Raw genomic sequence first — 18,237 nt, 5'->3', positions numbered from 1 at the left:
AAATTAAATTTATAATGTACGAATATAATGTTCTATCAGGTCTATTCATTTTACTGTTTTTATTTCTTATATAAAAATAAAATTCATTTACACATTTTCTGGATTTTAAAATGATCTGAGTCTTAAATCTTCTTGATTTCGTAAGCATGTACAAAAATGTAAAAGCTTTAGTCATACTTCAAAATCAAAAATACTGCAGTCGGCGTATAAATATAAAGTATACTGAAGTATATTTAAGTATATTTAAGTTGCTTCACTTTGTGTTTACGCACGGCGCTGATCATCGGCACAAAGTGATTTGAGATTTTTCTGTGAGTCTGTGAACAATCAAAGTCTTGGCTGTGGAATCACAACTCATATTTTATATTTTATGTGTTATTTAATACATTTTCTGATCTTATAATGTCGTCATATCTTGAATCCTTCCTTTGCTCAGACCGGGACATATTATTGTTACACGGGTTAGTTATTTGTCGTATTTCTTATCGGATTCATGGTTTTATATAGATCATCATATCACATTTATCTCGCTATAAAAACTCCTAGTAAGTTTTATTTCCAATACATTTACTGCAGTTTGTACTTTTCTACCCCAGCACCACTGATTTTGTGGTTTCTGTATTAAATCCACACTTGTTCATCATCATTCTGCAGATTTAAAGAGTCCTGAGAGGAACACACACACTAAAGTACTAATTCCTGCATTATATGGACATCATAAATTAATATTGTGTATAATTAAAGCTGTAGCCTAAAGAAAAAGTTCCCTTAATTAGAACAATAAAAACAATAAAAACATTTAACAAAAGTGACATTTGATTTATTGTAGATTTGAATTTGACACCTGTGGCTTTTAAGGAAACTAACTTTACACCCAGCTAAAGATGAATACAGGTGCAAACTTCTACCTTTGCACCCCTCAACCCTCAGCTCTGGGCCTCTCCTCCCCTCTCCGGCACCCAGAGCACCTCCTTCCCACTCTGCCTACCGCCCTCCCTCCCTCCTTCCCTCTCTCCCCACCTAGGCCTACCTCGGAGCAGCGGGCTGCGTCACGTGTTTTTCTCCCGTACAAATTTTCCAGTAGGGCAGCGAATAGGAGCACACCCATATCAGCAATTATCAGCGACAGTTACTATCTCCAGATATACCGGCAGGAAGAGAACCGCTGCAGTCGTCCTGGACCAAAAAACAACTTTGGTTTCATTTATCTCCGATCGCTGTGCGCAACTTTTACGCCTTAAAGCAACAGATATTTGGAGAGTGTCCGCTGCGCTGCCTCGTCCGTCTCGATCTGTGTGGAGTGACAAGGTTTGCTCGCTGCGCTTCTCTGCTGAGCTTTAGAAGCCTAGAGGACCGGACTGCTTTATCACCCGTCCGCCTTATCTGGTGAGATAATACACTGAGAGCCCTTGGAAAGAAATGCTGTTCCTCAAATGCAGTGAGCGCTATTATCAACGTTTTATGTGATTTGACTTACTATTGATAGAAAATATATGCATGGCAGATACGGAACGGAGCTCGCTATCTGCTGTGTTGTTTGATTTGGTTTCCGTTATGGTTATGATTTAATGAGGGAGCGCAGAGCTGCAGGATATCTAGGGTCGCTGATAGTCGCCTCTATCTGCGTGGACAGATATCAACGACCGTTAATGTCATTTTAATCCATTTCATGTCAATCTGTATGATACTGGTAAAATATGGATGATGATACTGAGTTATTGTTTTACCTCTTTGGGTATTTTATAATATCTGGTTGAACCAACGCTGGTTTAGTTCTTGTAGTTACGCGGGTTTGGTAAAATAACTCTTTTATGACATCTTTGAAATTTGTTGCCATGTTTGAAAGTATTTTCTTTATTAAAATATCTTAAATGTTTTTTTTTTCTGCAGGACAGGAATCTCCACCATTTTTAAGTCATAGAAGTGACATAACACAGGATAAGGTGGAAGAGCCTTTACGCGGGGACAGTATCAGCTCCACAGGACTGAGTCCAGCCTAAGAATCAGAACCACTGTAGTTTCCATTTTACAAACAGGACATAAAAGTTGGGAAGATGTATCAAAGCCTGGCCTTGTCCTCCAACCAGTCCCCTTACACGCATGACACTGGGAATTACATCCACCCCTCTGCCAGCTCTCCGGTTTACGTCCCCACCACTAGAGTCCCAGCCATGCTGCCCACCTTGTCCTACCTGCAGACCTGCGACTCCCCCCACCAGTCCCACGGCCTAGGTGGGCACCACGGCTGGCCCCAGACCGGCACGGACGGCTCGAGCTTCACCCCCAGCAGCCCCCACCCTCCACACGGCTTCTCCTACTCGCACAGTCCACCGGTCAGCAGCAACACCGGCCGGGACGCGGCCTATCAGAGCCCGCTGGTTCTGGGAAACGGCGCTCGGGCGGATCAGTATGGAGGAGCTCTGGTGCGCTCCGTCGGAGGCTCCTACTCCAGTCCCTACGCCTACATGAGCCCGGAGATGGCAACGTCCTCCTGGACGCCAGGACCCTTCGAGAGCGGAGTGATCAGTCTGCAGGGACGACAGGGAGGTCTCTCTGGAAGAAGATCTAGTCTGGGTAAGCGTAGGCCCCAAACCTGCTTATTTAAAAAAATAAGTTTAGCATTTTATTGACCACTGAAAATATAATTTTTCTCATAGATAGAGTGATAAAAATATCAGCATCAGTGGAGGGGTTCATATTTAAATCCAGTCATTAATTAGAATTAAGTTTTCATCTGTGGTCTCATTTAATAAAGTCCAACGTGCCCTTATTCACCTCTCCAGGCCTTTTCCTCCAAATACTATAAATCACACACTGATAACGACTTTACCATCACACGGTGTTGAATTTTAATTTAAGCTTCCAAATCATTTCACTGTAATGAATTAGTCATGTTGTGTGTTTCTATTTTCTTCCCCACTCACTCTCCTGTTTTTTGAGGTTCAGTTCATGATGGGCTGGAGAGGCTGTGGTTGTTATTTACTGCAGGAGGTGATAAAGAGAAATGACTGTGTCAACGGGTCGAGAGGGCAAGATTCAATCAAAGTCTCCTGAACAATCCCTCATTAGATTCAGACAATACACATTCTTCCGAAGAGAGAGTCGCTTAAAACAATCAATTAAAATGTTAATTTAATCCGTCAGCAACAGTCCAGTGTTTTGATGACAGGTTTCAATACACACGGAGACAAAAACGCACGGGATAAAGCCGCTGGCCGAACAATTGGAGCAGTTATCACCTTGATCAGACAGTCAGGGCCTGAAACGTCCCCAAACCTGGAGCGGTTATTAAGAAAGTGAGGAGCGTTTGAAGTTGGTGATTCAGTCACAGAGCTGATGATTTAAGACTCCTGTTCACTGTTTGTGTTTGATGTTTTAGTCTTTAGACTGTTTCACACCTTCACAAATGAATTCAATCGAGGGTTCACGTTGATTTAATTAAGGATGAGTTCATCCTAAAGCCTTGTATGAGTCGTAGATAGGACGTGTTTAACGGTGAGATTACGTCACTTTATTAGATTACCGTGTTCATTTGTTATGGTATGATGTCACTGTGGTACTGCAACTTCAGAAATACTCCTTTCATGTCCTCTCACTGCTATTTTCATCCTTATGACAGTCCTCCTCATATGATTTAATTATATGCGTAAAACACAGTAGATTAATACAGTTAATATATTTCTATGAGATTTAAAATGATCTTAACACGAGTCTTTTTTTTTAATTATGCCCAAGCGCAGTCTGGCTCATTCCATGTTTTGTGATGTATGTCGTTTATCTTTAACAACAAGAATCACAAGTTCAAAGAAAGACAGGCAGCTCCAGGACAGGACTTATCGTGGCCAACGGGGTCTCTCTCGGTCTCTGTCTCCGTCTCTAAACTGGGGGGATTAGGAATTTGGGCAATTAATGCCAGGAGTCCGTCGTGTGTCAGAGCTGTGATGGATGGAGGGGACCCCTGGATGCTTCAGGCTGATAACTCACCGTCCCGCCCCTCTCTAAACACTGTGTCTCCCCACTGATTCATTCTGGGGGTCGATCTGTCCTCATCACAGGGAATGCAGAGGGTCTGAATTCCTGCGCTGGCTATTTGTCACGCATTGGCTCGTAACCAGAACTCCAGAAGCACCCACGCCCATTTACTTTTAGACTTTAATGTAGTTTATCCAGATTTTATTTTTGACAGAAAAATAAAACACGTTTGATTAACTTGTGATTATTTAAAATATTCCCACTAAATGTAGCTGATGCTAGAAATGAAACGAGCAGCCTCCACTACTACTGCACATTATCTGTGAGCTGGTGATGATTAAAATGCTCTGTATTAAAGGTGGATTTAATGTAATATAGGGTTTTGTCTTTCCTTTGATGCTCAGACCTGATGGACGACATGCAGACTGAGGGCAGAGAGTGCGTCAACTGCGGCTCCGTGTCCACGCCGCTGTGGCGCCGGGACGGCACCGGACACTACCTGTGCAACGCCTGCGGCCTCTACCACAAGATGAACGGCATCAACAGGCCGCTCATCAAACCACAGAAACGACTGGTAAGACCTACAGAGACTCTGGAAATACGGGAACATTTAATCCAGTACAAGTTTTATAATACTTTATATTATTTATTCTATTTAACAATATTACAAGTGGCCCCATTCCAACCAGCTGCTACATTAAAATAGTGCTTAGAATATAATATATAATATATAATAGAGACAGTCTACACTTAAACAGTATATTTACATAACCCAGTATTTACACTCTGGTATTTTTATTTTCACTTGAGTAAACAATGCTTGGTGATTCACAAACATTAAAGAATTTTAAGGTGATAATTAAAGACTTTAGTTTAACAGAAATATCCAACTGTAACAAAGAATATTAGATGTAATTTCGTGGCACTTCACTTAATTTAAAACATTTTTAATTTGTTCTTTTTATTACTTCATGAATATCGCATTGTTTTACTTTGAATTTAGGACAAGTATATTTACAGTGTAAGGTGCTGAATTTAGAGTAAAACATCAGAATTCTTCGAACCATCATATACAAGCTCACTTAATTAATGATACAGAACTCTATATGTGTGCAATATGTGTTACCATTCAGGTTAATCAGGTAAAAGCAGGTAACAACATGGAGTAGCTGCAGTTAGAGAGAAAATTTAAAAGACTTTGTGTGTTTGCCATCAAGGCTTCACAGCTGTATATTTCCCACAAACCTGCCTCTACAGAGCAGCTGTGGCTGAGCTGCCCAACTATCTCCTTCCACAACTGGGCTTTTTTCTGTGTTTTTTTATTTGTCCTGCAGCGACCTTGCCCTTGGACGAGCCGTTTTTAGACGGGGCTCTGTGGCTCTCTGTCTCTCTGCTGCTGCATGGTGCTTAGGCTTCACACTTGTTGTGCAAAACCAAGCTGAGATTCACACTGTGGTGTGAGAAAGAGAAAAGTTGGTGTTGCCTTCACAGGTTGTCCAACTAATGAGTTATTAGAATGTTTTCATGTGACTATTCATCATTGTTATACCAAACATATACTACATCCTGCAATTCATTCTAAAAGTTGAAGGAATGGTGCAGCTCCCATTTCTCAACCTGTAATTCTGGGGCACAGATGTGTTGTGAGACTATTTCTGACGGCACTGAGATTTGTCATTTGGATTGCACGCAACAGTTTTCCATTCAAATGTCAACCTTTTCTCCCCCTGCAGCAGACCACATCCCGCCGCGCCGGCCTGTGCTGCACCAACTGCCACACCAGCACCACCACACTGTGGAGGCGCAATGCAGAGGGAGAACCTGTGTGCAACGCCTGTGGCCTCTACATGAAGCTGCATGGGGTAGGTGCCGTGGAGCCTTATGCACTGACTTTGATATTTTTTATCAGATCTGTTTCACCTTTACTTCTCCTCTTCAATCTTCTGATGTCCTTCCTAACCGTGTAAACTGAGCCGAAAACAACTTCCCTAGCAAACCTCTGCCAAAGTGGAGAGCAGTTCATTATTTGTGCTTTGTAAAACTTCTCCAAGGGCACTGTGGTTATTGTTATCAGAGCAGGAGTGTGGGAGGGGAGCTTGTGTGGGTTGTCATGACACTGTGGCCTCTGCTGTATCAGGGATTGGGAGGTACAGTCAACTAATGTGTGTTTCTCTACTCCCTACAGGTGCCCAGACCTCTGGCAATGAAGAAAGAAAGCATTCAGACAAGGAAGCGCAAACCCAAGATGCCCAAGAATAAAACATCCACAGGTAGGGCAAGCAGGGGGAGAACAGGACATAGACGACTAAATCTGTAATTACTATTAGAGTCTCTGAGATTTACCACAAATCTGATGCCATGGGTGTTGTAAACATTTCAAATGATGTAAGTAATTATAGGTTAACATGTTCATAAATCAGAAACAGCACAAATCATTGTGCCAACTCCTTAAATATATCATCATTATAGGCTAGCAGCTATTTTTCAGTCATAACTCTGCCTGTTGATTCTTTAGGAGGATCCACCACCTCTGACACCAGCTCCCCAACCTCCCTCTCCGTCTCAGAACACGCCTCCACCATTAAGAGTGAACCCAGTATGGCTGCTTCACCTTACGCTGGAAAGACAGTCACAGCCGCCTCTCAGGTAAAATAGATTTCCATTGAATTCCATTAAAACAAACTTTGAACAGGTGATTGTGTGTTCACACCAAACGGTGCTGCAACAAAGAGCATCTGCACATCTCAATATTCATTCAAGAGTTATTAAAGAGTAAAAAAAGTGTGGGTCACTTATGGTCACTTATGTCTCATAACTCTCTAAGTCAGATATACAATCATGGGGCAAAAAGAAAAACTGTGCGTACTACTGTATTTGAGTACAATTACATTTAAGAAAAACACAACATAACAAAATACACATCTAATATACAAGGTATATTCCATGTTACGCACTATCAGGATGTCCTTGAATGGTCCCAACATATGAAAATATGTTTTCCCTTTAATATAATTATACTACAACTTAGAACATCCCTAGTTATTAGCTTAAAAACTAATTTAGTGGATTTTCTCAGGATATAACTACTACGTATGTTACATACCAATAACAAAAACAGAATTTCTTTTGCACAATTTAACCTGCAAAAAAAGTGAAAACTATCACATGAGAAACTCTTTGCTAAAAATGAGCAGTTTAGACTCCAAAAGAGGAGGTTAAGAAACAGTGGATGGTGCAACACAGTTAAAAAGCTTCCTCCATTTGGACTCTTCACCTCTTTGTTCCCTCAAAGGTCAGCACGGTCACAACTCTTTGCTATTTGTCAACAGCAGGCATTCACATGTCAAAGTTCACCAAATTTGAACCCGATGTAAACATTTCTCATGGATTTACTTTGTATCAGGGAGTGAACTCAATAATCAAACCAACTCCTTCACAATTAAAGTAAACCTAATGACATCATCAGGGTTACTTTCTGTGTTTTCACACTTTGGCTTCATGATAAATAAAACAAACTTAATGTGTAAGATGAGTGAAACGCCCCTCTGAATGAAAGCATTCTAAGTTTGAATTATGTGATCCTGATTTCTTTTCCTCCTTGCAGACGACTTCTCAGTTAGACAGCACAGGATCAGGACACGTGGACATTAAATACGAGGATTATCCCTTTACCTCGACCTCCATGGCCCCACAGAACTCATGGTGCGCTCTGTCTCAGGCATGAGCAGCCTCGACCAACAGAACTGTGATAATAACACCAGACAACTCATGCTGGCTTCATCGAGGAGGCCGTCTCCTCATCCTGCAACTATCCTTCGTGTTTCTAGAGCTGTGGAGAAAACAGAGCTGTGTGTGTTCACCTGAGGACATCTGTTCAACAGCTGGCCGAACACAATTCACCTGGACTCTACTTTAACATAAGGACACAGGGTACCCAGATTGCAGTTTTACAAAAGGATGAGTGTGTCTTATCCACAGCGCACTGACTCCAGCTCTCCAGATCTCACGTCCAGCACGCCTCAGCAGGATGACACTAACTACCTATTACTAACAGAAGTCTCTATTTTTGGAGAAGCGCTCTATGAAATGCACCAATGCAAAGACAATCAAGTGGAATGTAAAAAGAGGCGGACACAATAACTTTGTTTTCTAAGTGACAGATGATTTTCTTGTTAGTTTCCTACAGTTTTAATTGTTGCCACTGCTTTCTGTTTTCAAGAAGAATAATACAAACACAGTTTCAACACGTTATTGTCATCGCAAAAAGAAGGCCAGAAAATACCTTTTTTATGGCTGTTGAACATGTCTCATTACCATCATGTAGATGATTAACTTTTATAGGCACATTATTTATGTTGAGATAAGGGCAGTTAAAAGTCATTGTGGACACTAAAACTAGCCAGTTATAACCCACTGCTCACTGTTGCAGAATGGCTGGTGTGTTGTATGGTCCCCGAGCTATGACGCTCAGATTATACGAGTGATTTGTTTTTACAAGATACAGCAGTTATAGACAACAGCTTGTAAGATTCATTTGAAAATCAGGACCAGTTGTTTTGATTCTGACTTCATGGCAACATATCAGACATTTATCGATGTAACGTTTTACATGAATGAAAGTGCAATGACTCAATTTTTCTTTTTAAAAATTGAAGGCAAAACCTAGAAGTGTGAAATTATTATAAACAATCTAATTTTATTGTCTGTTTTTTGTCTATAAGGGAATTTTTATTATGTTATAATGTTCTTAAGAACTCTTTCTCCTTTTTTTTCAATGCTCTTTGGAATCTGTTCAGGTTAATAAACTGATTCACATTTCATACATTTGACATTTGAACATTTGTTTGGTTTTTGAGTTTATTAAATAAATCAGTGATTTCCAAATTAATCTTCTGAATGGATTATACACAGGATGTTATTTAATATTATTAATTAGTTGAGTATCAGTATAAAATGTGTTAAATGTTACAATCAAAATTGATTCAGTTAAACTATTACTTTTAGCAATAGTTATTGTTATTATCACTTTTTTTTTTTTTTACCACCAATTATTTATTATTGCAAGTGTCTGTAGGGTGCTTTTAATTAAATTTTCCAACTTTTAATTCACATAACTACAGCTACAACTATCTATTTTAATAACTTATTACTTTTAACAATTTCAACTTCACTGCAGTGATTACGTGATTCACTCATACTCTCCATGTACTGAATTTTAAATTCTTTTGCAGTTTCATTTTCCTTTAATTTACATCTATCATTATGAGTCACATTGAGATGTTGTACTGCATTGTTTAGAGGGTGTATCTGCAAAGATGTTTGTGCATTTGCAGGTATTTTTAGCAAAGATAAATTTGCTCACGATGATTTAAGCTCCACTGCACACAGTCGTGTATATGTGCGTGTGTGAAGTCATATGCGTGTGTACACGAAGGGTGTGTGCTCCTGCCACTTGCTTAAGCTGACAGTGTCGACCAAAGGTTGTGTTCCAACTCTGCTTTATGACGGTTGGGTCCCTATTGACTGCACAGTCGACGAAAATACAGGGCTGTCAGCAACAAGGCTGCTGCTTTACTGCAGCCATGGCGACATGCAGGCACCGCTGCACCAACAGCACTGCCCAGCTTTATGACTGCTGGCCAAAATGTTGCCCTCTTATCTGTTCCTGGGAGAGGCCTGTTGTAGTGCAATGGGAAGATGCAGACGTGAATTTTTCATAGAGAAGTATAAAGAGGATGCATTAAATTGACCAGCAGGAGGTTTGGAGGGTTGGATGGGAGCTTGTTAAAACAGTAAATACCACTTCAAAAATGCCATCAGCTACTTTGTAAGACAGGTACATATATACATCTCTGTTTTCAGAGGCTGTGTAGCATTACACATTAAGAGTTTACCTTCAGTGGTTAATTTGAGTATTGAACCTAAACATGTAAATTCAACCTTTCAGTAATCTACAGTATCAGAGCCGTAAAGATCCTCAATAGCTGTAACCTCAACGCACCCTCAACCCTGTCCCCTAAACAAACACACACGATTTAAGTCCTTTTGTTTCAGTGAGGGATAACAGTGCTAAAGAGTCAGCTCCTCTACTTACAAACAATCCTTACGACTGCGTTTGCACTCAATTGTCCAGGAACTGAGTGGTGTCATTACAGCTGTGTCAAGTAGAACTTCTGCAGCGTGAGTGGAAGCTGAGCAGTGGGGAGGCTTCAGGACCTTATGTGGGATCTCACCATCAACAGACCCTGGCTCAGGGGGTCACATCAGTGTTGTTGAGACTTTATGAGTAACTATATTAGTGTCACGAAGTTGCTACACTCTTCAACCGCACGTGTCCTCCGTCCTTGCTGCACTCAGATTTATTTGTATTATTTTATCTGAGTCCTCATTAGAGGGGCCGCTGTGATGCATCATCCTCTGTGTCAAATCTAGTTCAAACTCAGAGAGGTGATTAAATAAATGTTAAGATATTGTTGCACACCTAAAAGTACTTTATATTATTTTCTCCTTCCTCTTTTTATGCACATGTCACACTCTGATACTTTATTTTAATCACTCCCCCTGTCTACACATGTCCCAAAGTATTTTAAGGGTTTAAACTTTCCTGTATTTACATGTGTAGCGCCAGTGATTGTGTATTGGGTATTGGTAGTTGATCTACACTTTCTCTTGGACCTAAATGCCTTGTGTGTAGACAGACACGCAGGACCAGAGCTGCTGCTGTTGCTCTGCAAATGTGCTGCTAACACGCTTTCTGTGAGACACAACAGGCTTACAAGAGGGATGACAGAGCCAGCATATAAAGAACTCTTTAGTATTATTAGAGGGAAGGGTGTTTTTTAAAGATAAGGGAATGGACTGAAGAAATTCCTTCTTCTTGGGTAATTTATGCACAGTCTTTAAATACTGTAAACGAATTCTAAAATCCACAGTCTGTCTACAGTATATTTTCTCTTCCTACTCTTGTTTTTCCTGCCATACTTATATAATTTACTATTGTTAGGTTAAGTAGACTAATACATTCATTCAGTCAGTGCTGACAAAGAAACCTTGGATTTGATTTAGATCTGAAAGCATCAAGGCTGGGGTCAGTGTCAGCATTGGTGTTTCAGAGCTCTAGAGCCAAACTGTGACGCCTCCTTCCACAGAGAGGTTTCTCTTTCACTGTGCGTCTGCATGTGTCCGCATAAGAAAGCGAGACATTCGGCTCCTGAGCTCCATACATTTCCCCTTCCTTCATGTTCTCTGAGGCGTTCTGTCTTCCTGTACAGCTCTGCCACAGCTAAAAGTGTGTGCAGTGCATGCATATGTGGGTGGGTGAGTGAGGGCTGTGTTACAACTCAATTCTACGACAGACATGCGGGAAAGGGCTGCAGTCCAGTAATAATATGACCCAGTGATAGTGAGAAATGGCTTTTTTATTTTCTGTCTACTGCAGCAGACAGTCTTTCCCAGAGTCCTGCTCCTTGACTGTCCCATTCAGTTTGTGCCTGCAACCAAACAGGATATTCTTTTCTTCACCGGTGTCCTTTAGAATAACGTACTACCGTGTATACAGACAGTATGTGTGTGTATGTGTGTGTGAGAGAGAGAGAGTGGGCAGGCGTCTGGGATGTTTTAGAGCAGCACACACATTTATTCAACAGATTTTCAGCCTTTAAATCAAAACTTCTGTCAGCTGTCTGCTCACTGGGTCTAGCTGAGGTCCTATTCTACAGGAACAAACCTGTGTGTGTGTGTGTGTGTGTGTGTGTGTGTGTGTGTGTGTGTGTGTGTGTGTGTGTGTGTGTGTGTGTGTGTGTGTGTGTGTGTGTGTGTGCGCGTTGTATTGTATATTTTGGTATTTTTTCTTGTGCCAAAGTGTGACGTTCTCCTTGTGGGATGTGTTGGTTCATACAGTTTAAATCGCTGACGTGGCGTCGTTGGGCTTCAGTCCACTGTTTTCTCAGGACAACATACAGTAGATAAAACTTAAAACTCTCCGGAGGCCTGTCACTCAAACCCAAGGCACCGCAAATCACAAATCCCGGTAATCCAGTACTAAAGTTTAGAAAACCAGGAATAAATGGAATAATATTCCATAAGAGATAAATCTACATGTTACACACGAACATAAATCCAGTGTCACATATTGTATAATGGCTGATTTACCCTCCTGGGTTGGAAAGCTTTACTACCACAGTGATTTCAATTAAATATTGTCATATTAATCTATTTTCAGTTTTTAGCTTTCATCACTGTGTAATGAGTACGTTGCATGTAGGTGAAGTTGTGCCAAACATCCCTACTTGGGCTGACATATTTGAACTCTCACTAATGACCAGCACGAGAGAGGAAAAAACACTCACCTCAGAGATCTGAGAGTCAAACCAGGCTGTGTGTTGATATGTGTCTAGTTTTACTGCAGGAATCCCATTCTGTTCTGTTCTCTGAGACATAATTCAAATAAAAAATAAATTCTAGTTCTGTCTTTTTATGTTGGAAGTAAATACCAATCAACATCCGTGACTGAAAATGAACTAATTACTAATTACAAAGTTAATACAAGTGTAAACAGAATGTCTGTCTAAGGGTCAGTGAATGAGCGGGGCAAGACTCTAATAAACTCTATAAGCCAAAGTGCATCTTAGGTGGAGGAAGGTGGATGGTAAGAAAACACACACACAGACACACACACACACACACCCACACACACACACACACACACACACACACACACACACACACACACACACACACAGTTTAACTGCCTCATTCTCCAGGTGCCAAATAACGACCATAAATACAGATTTACTGTATTGTTCATTCAAACAAAAGAGTAACAACTTCAGTACATCTGTTTTTGATTTTTAAGGAAAGGTCTAATTATAGCACCCCATTAAACAATCTGCTTTATTCTCTAGTTGACATGAGGTGTATAGAAGCTGGAACAACTGATGTGAGTGGAAATAGCTATGAACAAGTTAAACTATGATTTTGATAGTACTGTATAACACCCATTTAAAGGTACTGTAATACCTAAAAGGCTGGAATATTTTTTGCTTTGATTACAACACGCATTTGCTGTGGCATTGTTTCAATAAGCTTCTGCAGTGTCACTACATTTATTTCCATCCAGAGTTTCAGAGTTCTTCAAGATCTTGACGATGGGATCAGACAATGGACTGTTTAAAGAACATTCCCAGTGGTTCTGGACTCTTGGTGCCCAATCCATGTGTGAAAAGGATGAGTTGCTCCCTGAACCAGTTTTTCACCACTTGAGCATAATAAATCCTAACACTGTCATCTTGAACTATGACAGAGCCATCAAGACATAAGAAAAAAAAAATTGATGGGAAGACCTGGTCATACAGTGAATTCAGATATTGAGCTGACCTCAGTGTGTCGCCATCTGACGCAAGTCTTCCCCCTGTTTTTTTACTTTTTCTCTTTATTCTATAAATCACATTAAATGATTAAACAGCAATGAAACATGCTCGGTGCCAATTGGTTTTTAATACAAATACAAATTGAGATCCTTCTTTCACTTTATTGCTCTTTCCCTGTTTATAGATCTCGTCCTCCTCTCATCAGCTCATGTCTCCATTCCATTCCTCACCTACTCCCCACTTCTCCCCCCACCCCCAACCCTTTCCCTGGCTCTTCATCCCTAATCTGAGCATGATGAGCTGGAGGAGAGAGCAGGGAGGGGGAGGTGCCCGTGGGGGTTGAGTAAGCCTGGACTTGACCCCTGCTTTCTGGGCTCCGAGTAGTCTCCTCTCTACCCTGAGCTAATGACAGACGAAGAGACAGCTAAGCACACACACAAACACACACACACAGACACGCACGCATGCAGAGTTTTAGTCTTGAAAAAGGGAAACATCATGTAATGGATGTCCAGTTAACCTCCAGCTAACTTTATATATAGCTGTCTTTATATCACTCCACATCCATGTGTGCACTTGTACGATGTGAATCTGAGCGAGGACTTTACACTAGGTCAGTAATCCTCTGTTAACCATCCAAGTTGTGAGGACATAGATATAACACTCTGTTTATGAGAAAGATGTGCTCTGTTGTGTCTCTCTGCTGTTAAGTGCTGAGTTAGGAATATGTTTTAGAGCAAGTTCTTTCTTTCTAAAAAAAAAGTCTGTTTTGGCCAAAAATTATGCTGTGAAAGGGCAGTGAGAGTGACACAAAACAGGAAGGTTGCATGATGAGCTGAAACTCACAGTAAAGTTCTGTAAGAAGAGACAGAGAAATTGAATTTATCTTAACTTGGAGTAAAACATAAAACAAAACATTTACTTTTCTCAGAGGTGTGTTGGTTTGGCATTTTTAGTTTTATCTTGATCTTTACAGTGTGTTTGTATTTTCTTATGCGTTCATTGGAGAAGTGCTTTTTCTTTTTTCAGGTCTGTGACTAATGCTTGATACATGTAAGCCAGCTATCACACTGGATTTAGAGCAAAGGAAAGCAGTACAGCTCAGCTTGGCTGCTTTCAACAATCTTAAACCCCTGTGTTAATAAAGGTACCGAAGGACCAGGGAGCTCAACATGAAGAGACTACCACTCTTGTCATTTTTATACAGAAAAAATCCCCATTCACCTCCGAAATGTGGACGAGGAATCAAAGCAAGAAAATGAATCTAGCTTGCAGACACTTTCACTGTGAAGCCTACAGAGCAGCTTGTGCCAACTGATAATAAATATTACCTCAGTGTATATACTAAAGTAAGATCACAGTCTTAGCTAGCGATGGATGTCAGTGCCAAGTGCTTTTATTATTAGTTCTAGGGGCTGGTTTGTGCTATGGAGTGCTATGAAGTGCTATGGGGTGCTACAGAACTATGAGGCCTGGTGTGAGACAGATTGTTCTGAGAGATGATTAATCAGCTGCTTGGGAGTGAGTGTAGACTCGAGTAATTATGTGATAATTCATATGGATACCAGTACACAGAAAGAGAGCATGTATGTGCTGCATGTAACTGTACAAAATGAGGAAAGTTTTTCTATTGATTTCCTCTTCAAGGATAGATTTTGTGCCCCCTCCTCTCCCTTCCTGTAACCTTTTTTTTCCTCAAGGAAACAATCAAACTCACGGCCACGGAAGTCATCGTTCTCGGGTGTCTCCGAGTAATCCATCACCCCGTTGTTTTCTGTCTTATTTTCGGCTGCTCTGTGCCTCTCCTGTTGTTGTATTATGTGTTTTTCTACCTAAAAATGGAAGAATAACTCTGTAACTGTAAATAGACCCAGTCTGGGTAAAGAACTAATAATATCAGGAGATTGTGTGATTCATGGTCTTTACTCCGGGAAAATAAATGCGCATGTCGGCCAGCGAAGTAAGACTCTTTCTCTCTCCACAAATATATTCAAGGGACAAGGTCATCCGACACATGATGAAACATTTACCAGTATGCAAGCTCTCCACGACTGCAGTATTACTGATGTGTAGGTTGAGTGTTGTTTGCTCTAGATAAAAGTATGAATGAAGCATGTATAGCTGAAGTATGTTCACTGTGCCCCTGAAATAACCTGTTGCTTTAGTATTAGTTTGTCTAGGTTGGGATGGGCCAGACTGTAGTTAGTGTTTGTCATAAATGGGTTATGTTCATTCAATTCTACAAAGCAGTTTTCTAATTTATGTGTAAGAGGACCTCTCACATTCATTTTGGATGTGATGAAGTCAACAGGGCAAAAACAACCCTGAAACATGGGGTTTATTATTTCAGGTACAACTAAGAGTCTGAGTGACTGATTCATGATACGCAAAGTCCCAAAACTGACTGTAACACTGTTACCCAAGTTAACTCAGTGAACTAAAGGTTAATGAGTGGGACATAGAGACATAGTGCAGAGGAATGAGGAGCATGCTGAAACAATGCTCATCTCACCTTAGAGCAGAGCAGAACAATGGTGATGCATCACACACCCCCATGACCTGAAAGAAGAGGTCAGCCAGAGCTTTAATATATGACAAGTAATACGACCACAACAAAAAGTTATAAAGCTGTTTGTAAATTCCTGGTTTACCTAGCATACATTTGTCTTGAAACTTGGTCTTCTTTATCAGAGTCACAAATATGGACAAACACAACATTTATAAGGTGATAAAACACAATGAGTAATGGTGGAAAAAGTACTGGCAACAGTGTTTTAATAACTTGTTGAACCACCTTTGGCAGCAACAACCTCAGGCAAACACTTACTGTAGTTGTGGATTAGGCCTGTACAGCATCCAGGAAGAACTTTGGTCAATTCTTACTCACATAACTGCTTCAGCTGAGCCATATTCTTAGAATGTCTGGTATGAATGGCTCTCTTTGTGTCATTCCAGAGCATTTTTATTGGGTTGACGTCTGGGCTCTAACTGTGCCACTATAAAAGGTGTATTTTGTCGCTCTGAAGTCATTCTGCAGAAGATTAACTTTGATGTTTAGGGTCATTGTCCTCCTGCATCATCCAGCTATATCTGAGCTTCAGCTTACAAATAGCTACTCTGACCTTATCCTGTTGGATACTTTGATAAAGAAAATGTATGTTCCACTCCACAAGGGAAAGTTGTCTAGGTCCATAGGCTGCATAGCGCAGCCCCAGATCATGATGCTCCCTCCACCATTTTTCACTGTTGGGACTATGTTTTTCATGGTGGTACAACATGCAAGAGCTGTGTGTTTTTCCCAAATACTTCTACCTTCATCTGTCCACAAGACATTTTGCCAGTAGTCTTGTGGAGTGTCAAGGTGGTCTTTGGCAAACTTCAGGTATGCTGAAGTGTTTAGTTTGGAAAATAATAGGTTCCTAAGTGATGTCCTGCGCTGACTACCATGGATGTTTAATGTTTTGCATATGCTACAGAGAGTAGCCACAGTACCAAATTGCCTCTATGGACAATATATCTATTTATGGACTGATGGATCTTTTAAAATCTCAATTTTCTGAGGTATTGCTCGGAAGTGTTCTGTGTATGTAAGATACAAGACAGGATAATGTTATATCTACCTGACAGAAAGTTGTATTTTTTGTAACAGAAGACTTTCTTTGCTATTGTGTGTGTGGTTATCAGTCAATTTAGCCTCTGGTGTTGGTCATAGTAGAACATGTTTGCTGACGTACCTCCATAAACTGAGTAACAATGCTTGCTGATGTCCCACTATTGATTCACCTTGTAACAAAAGGTCACAAAGAAGCACAGGGGTACCTTCTGTGTACCCAGCACTGTTTCAGAACAACAGCGCTGTTTTACTGTGGGAACAAATTGCCTGATTTGTAATGCATATAATCCATCCATAGAGTCATTTAGTAATATAGTCAGTAAATTATTTTCATGGTGCAAGTTTTAGCGTGTTTATCATATTACATTAAGTGTTAAGCTTGAAAATGCTTTTATTTGTTTCATGGTATTCGTTTTACTTACTTTTTGCTATTGCGAAAATCAATTATGATTCAGGTCATATTCATAAACTTTCAAACACCATTAACAATTCTAACGGTTAATTTATTGCACATATTAAAGATACATTAATGCAATTTTAAGTTAACTAAAGACCTGACTTAAAGAATAAAGTTTAAGCTGCTTCTTAAAACCTTAAAAAGCATTGGTCATTGGGTTAGTGTAATGAAGTACTAGAAACCAAAATATTTACATTTATCCAAGTCTTCTCATTAACTTTAAAAATGCCTAATCTGGAAAATGTTGTAGTATCCAATGCTACTCACAATGAGAGAAGGAATTGGGGAATAAATGTCAAACATTTAACAAAAGACAGATAAGGGACCAAATAAGATAGTAAATAGTAAACTAAATATGAGATAGAGTGGTGGTAAAGGGCAAAAAAAAAAAAAAAAAACGAAAAATGTGGGAATATACATGTGTGTTTGTGTGTGAGAGAGAGAAAGAGAGAGAGAGAGGTGCAGAGTGATGCGTGCCAGGTACAGCCCTCCAAAGTGGGCGTCGCCGCTGTTCTCAGAGCACCACCTCGGAGTCGATGTCAGGGTGGCGTCAGCGATGGCGAGCACAGAGGCTCCGAGGAGCTGCTGGTATTTTTAACAAATACACACACACACACACACACACACACACACACATACTATCACCTCCTGCTTGGCCCGTAGGTCACTGACTCATCAGAGATGGACTACTGCCTGATCTGGCAACTCAAAGCTTGTCCATTTTCTTCTATTTTGATAGAAAAGCCAGAAATGAACCCCCACCCCCCATCTTGGCTTGTTCTATCGATAGCCATTTGACCCATAAAATTTGAATTACTCTTATGTCC

At 40.4% G+C, this 18,237-nt stretch overlaps 1 protein-coding gene across 1 annotated transcript; it reads left to right on the top strand.

Moving 5' to 3' along the window:
• Positions 1 to 1,119: 1,119 nt before the first annotated feature.
• Positions 1,120 to 8,690, top strand: gata5 (GATA binding protein 5). The gene is made up of 7 exons (XM_026367083.1): positions 1,120 to 1,386; positions 1,891 to 2,574; positions 4,377 to 4,546; positions 5,706 to 5,834; positions 6,158 to 6,242; positions 6,488 to 6,618; positions 7,577 to 8,690. Exons 2-7 carry the CDS (start codon positions 2,055 to 2,057, stop codon positions 7,694 to 7,696), a joined length of 1,155 nt encoding a protein of 384 aa, XP_026222868.1. The 5' UTR covers positions 1,120 to 1,386; positions 1,891 to 2,054; the 3' UTR covers positions 7,697 to 8,690.
• The last annotated feature ends 9,547 nt before the right edge of the window (positions 8,691 to 18,237 follow it).

This window comes from Anabas testudineus, chromosome 7 (assembly GCF_900324465.2).
Source record: "Anabas testudineus chromosome 7, fAnaTes1.2, whole genome shotgun sequence".
Lineage (NCBI taxonomy): Eukaryota > Metazoa > Chordata > Actinopteri > Anabantiformes > Anabantidae > Anabas > Anabas testudineus.
This window is presented reverse-complemented; position numbering and strand designations above follow the sequence as displayed.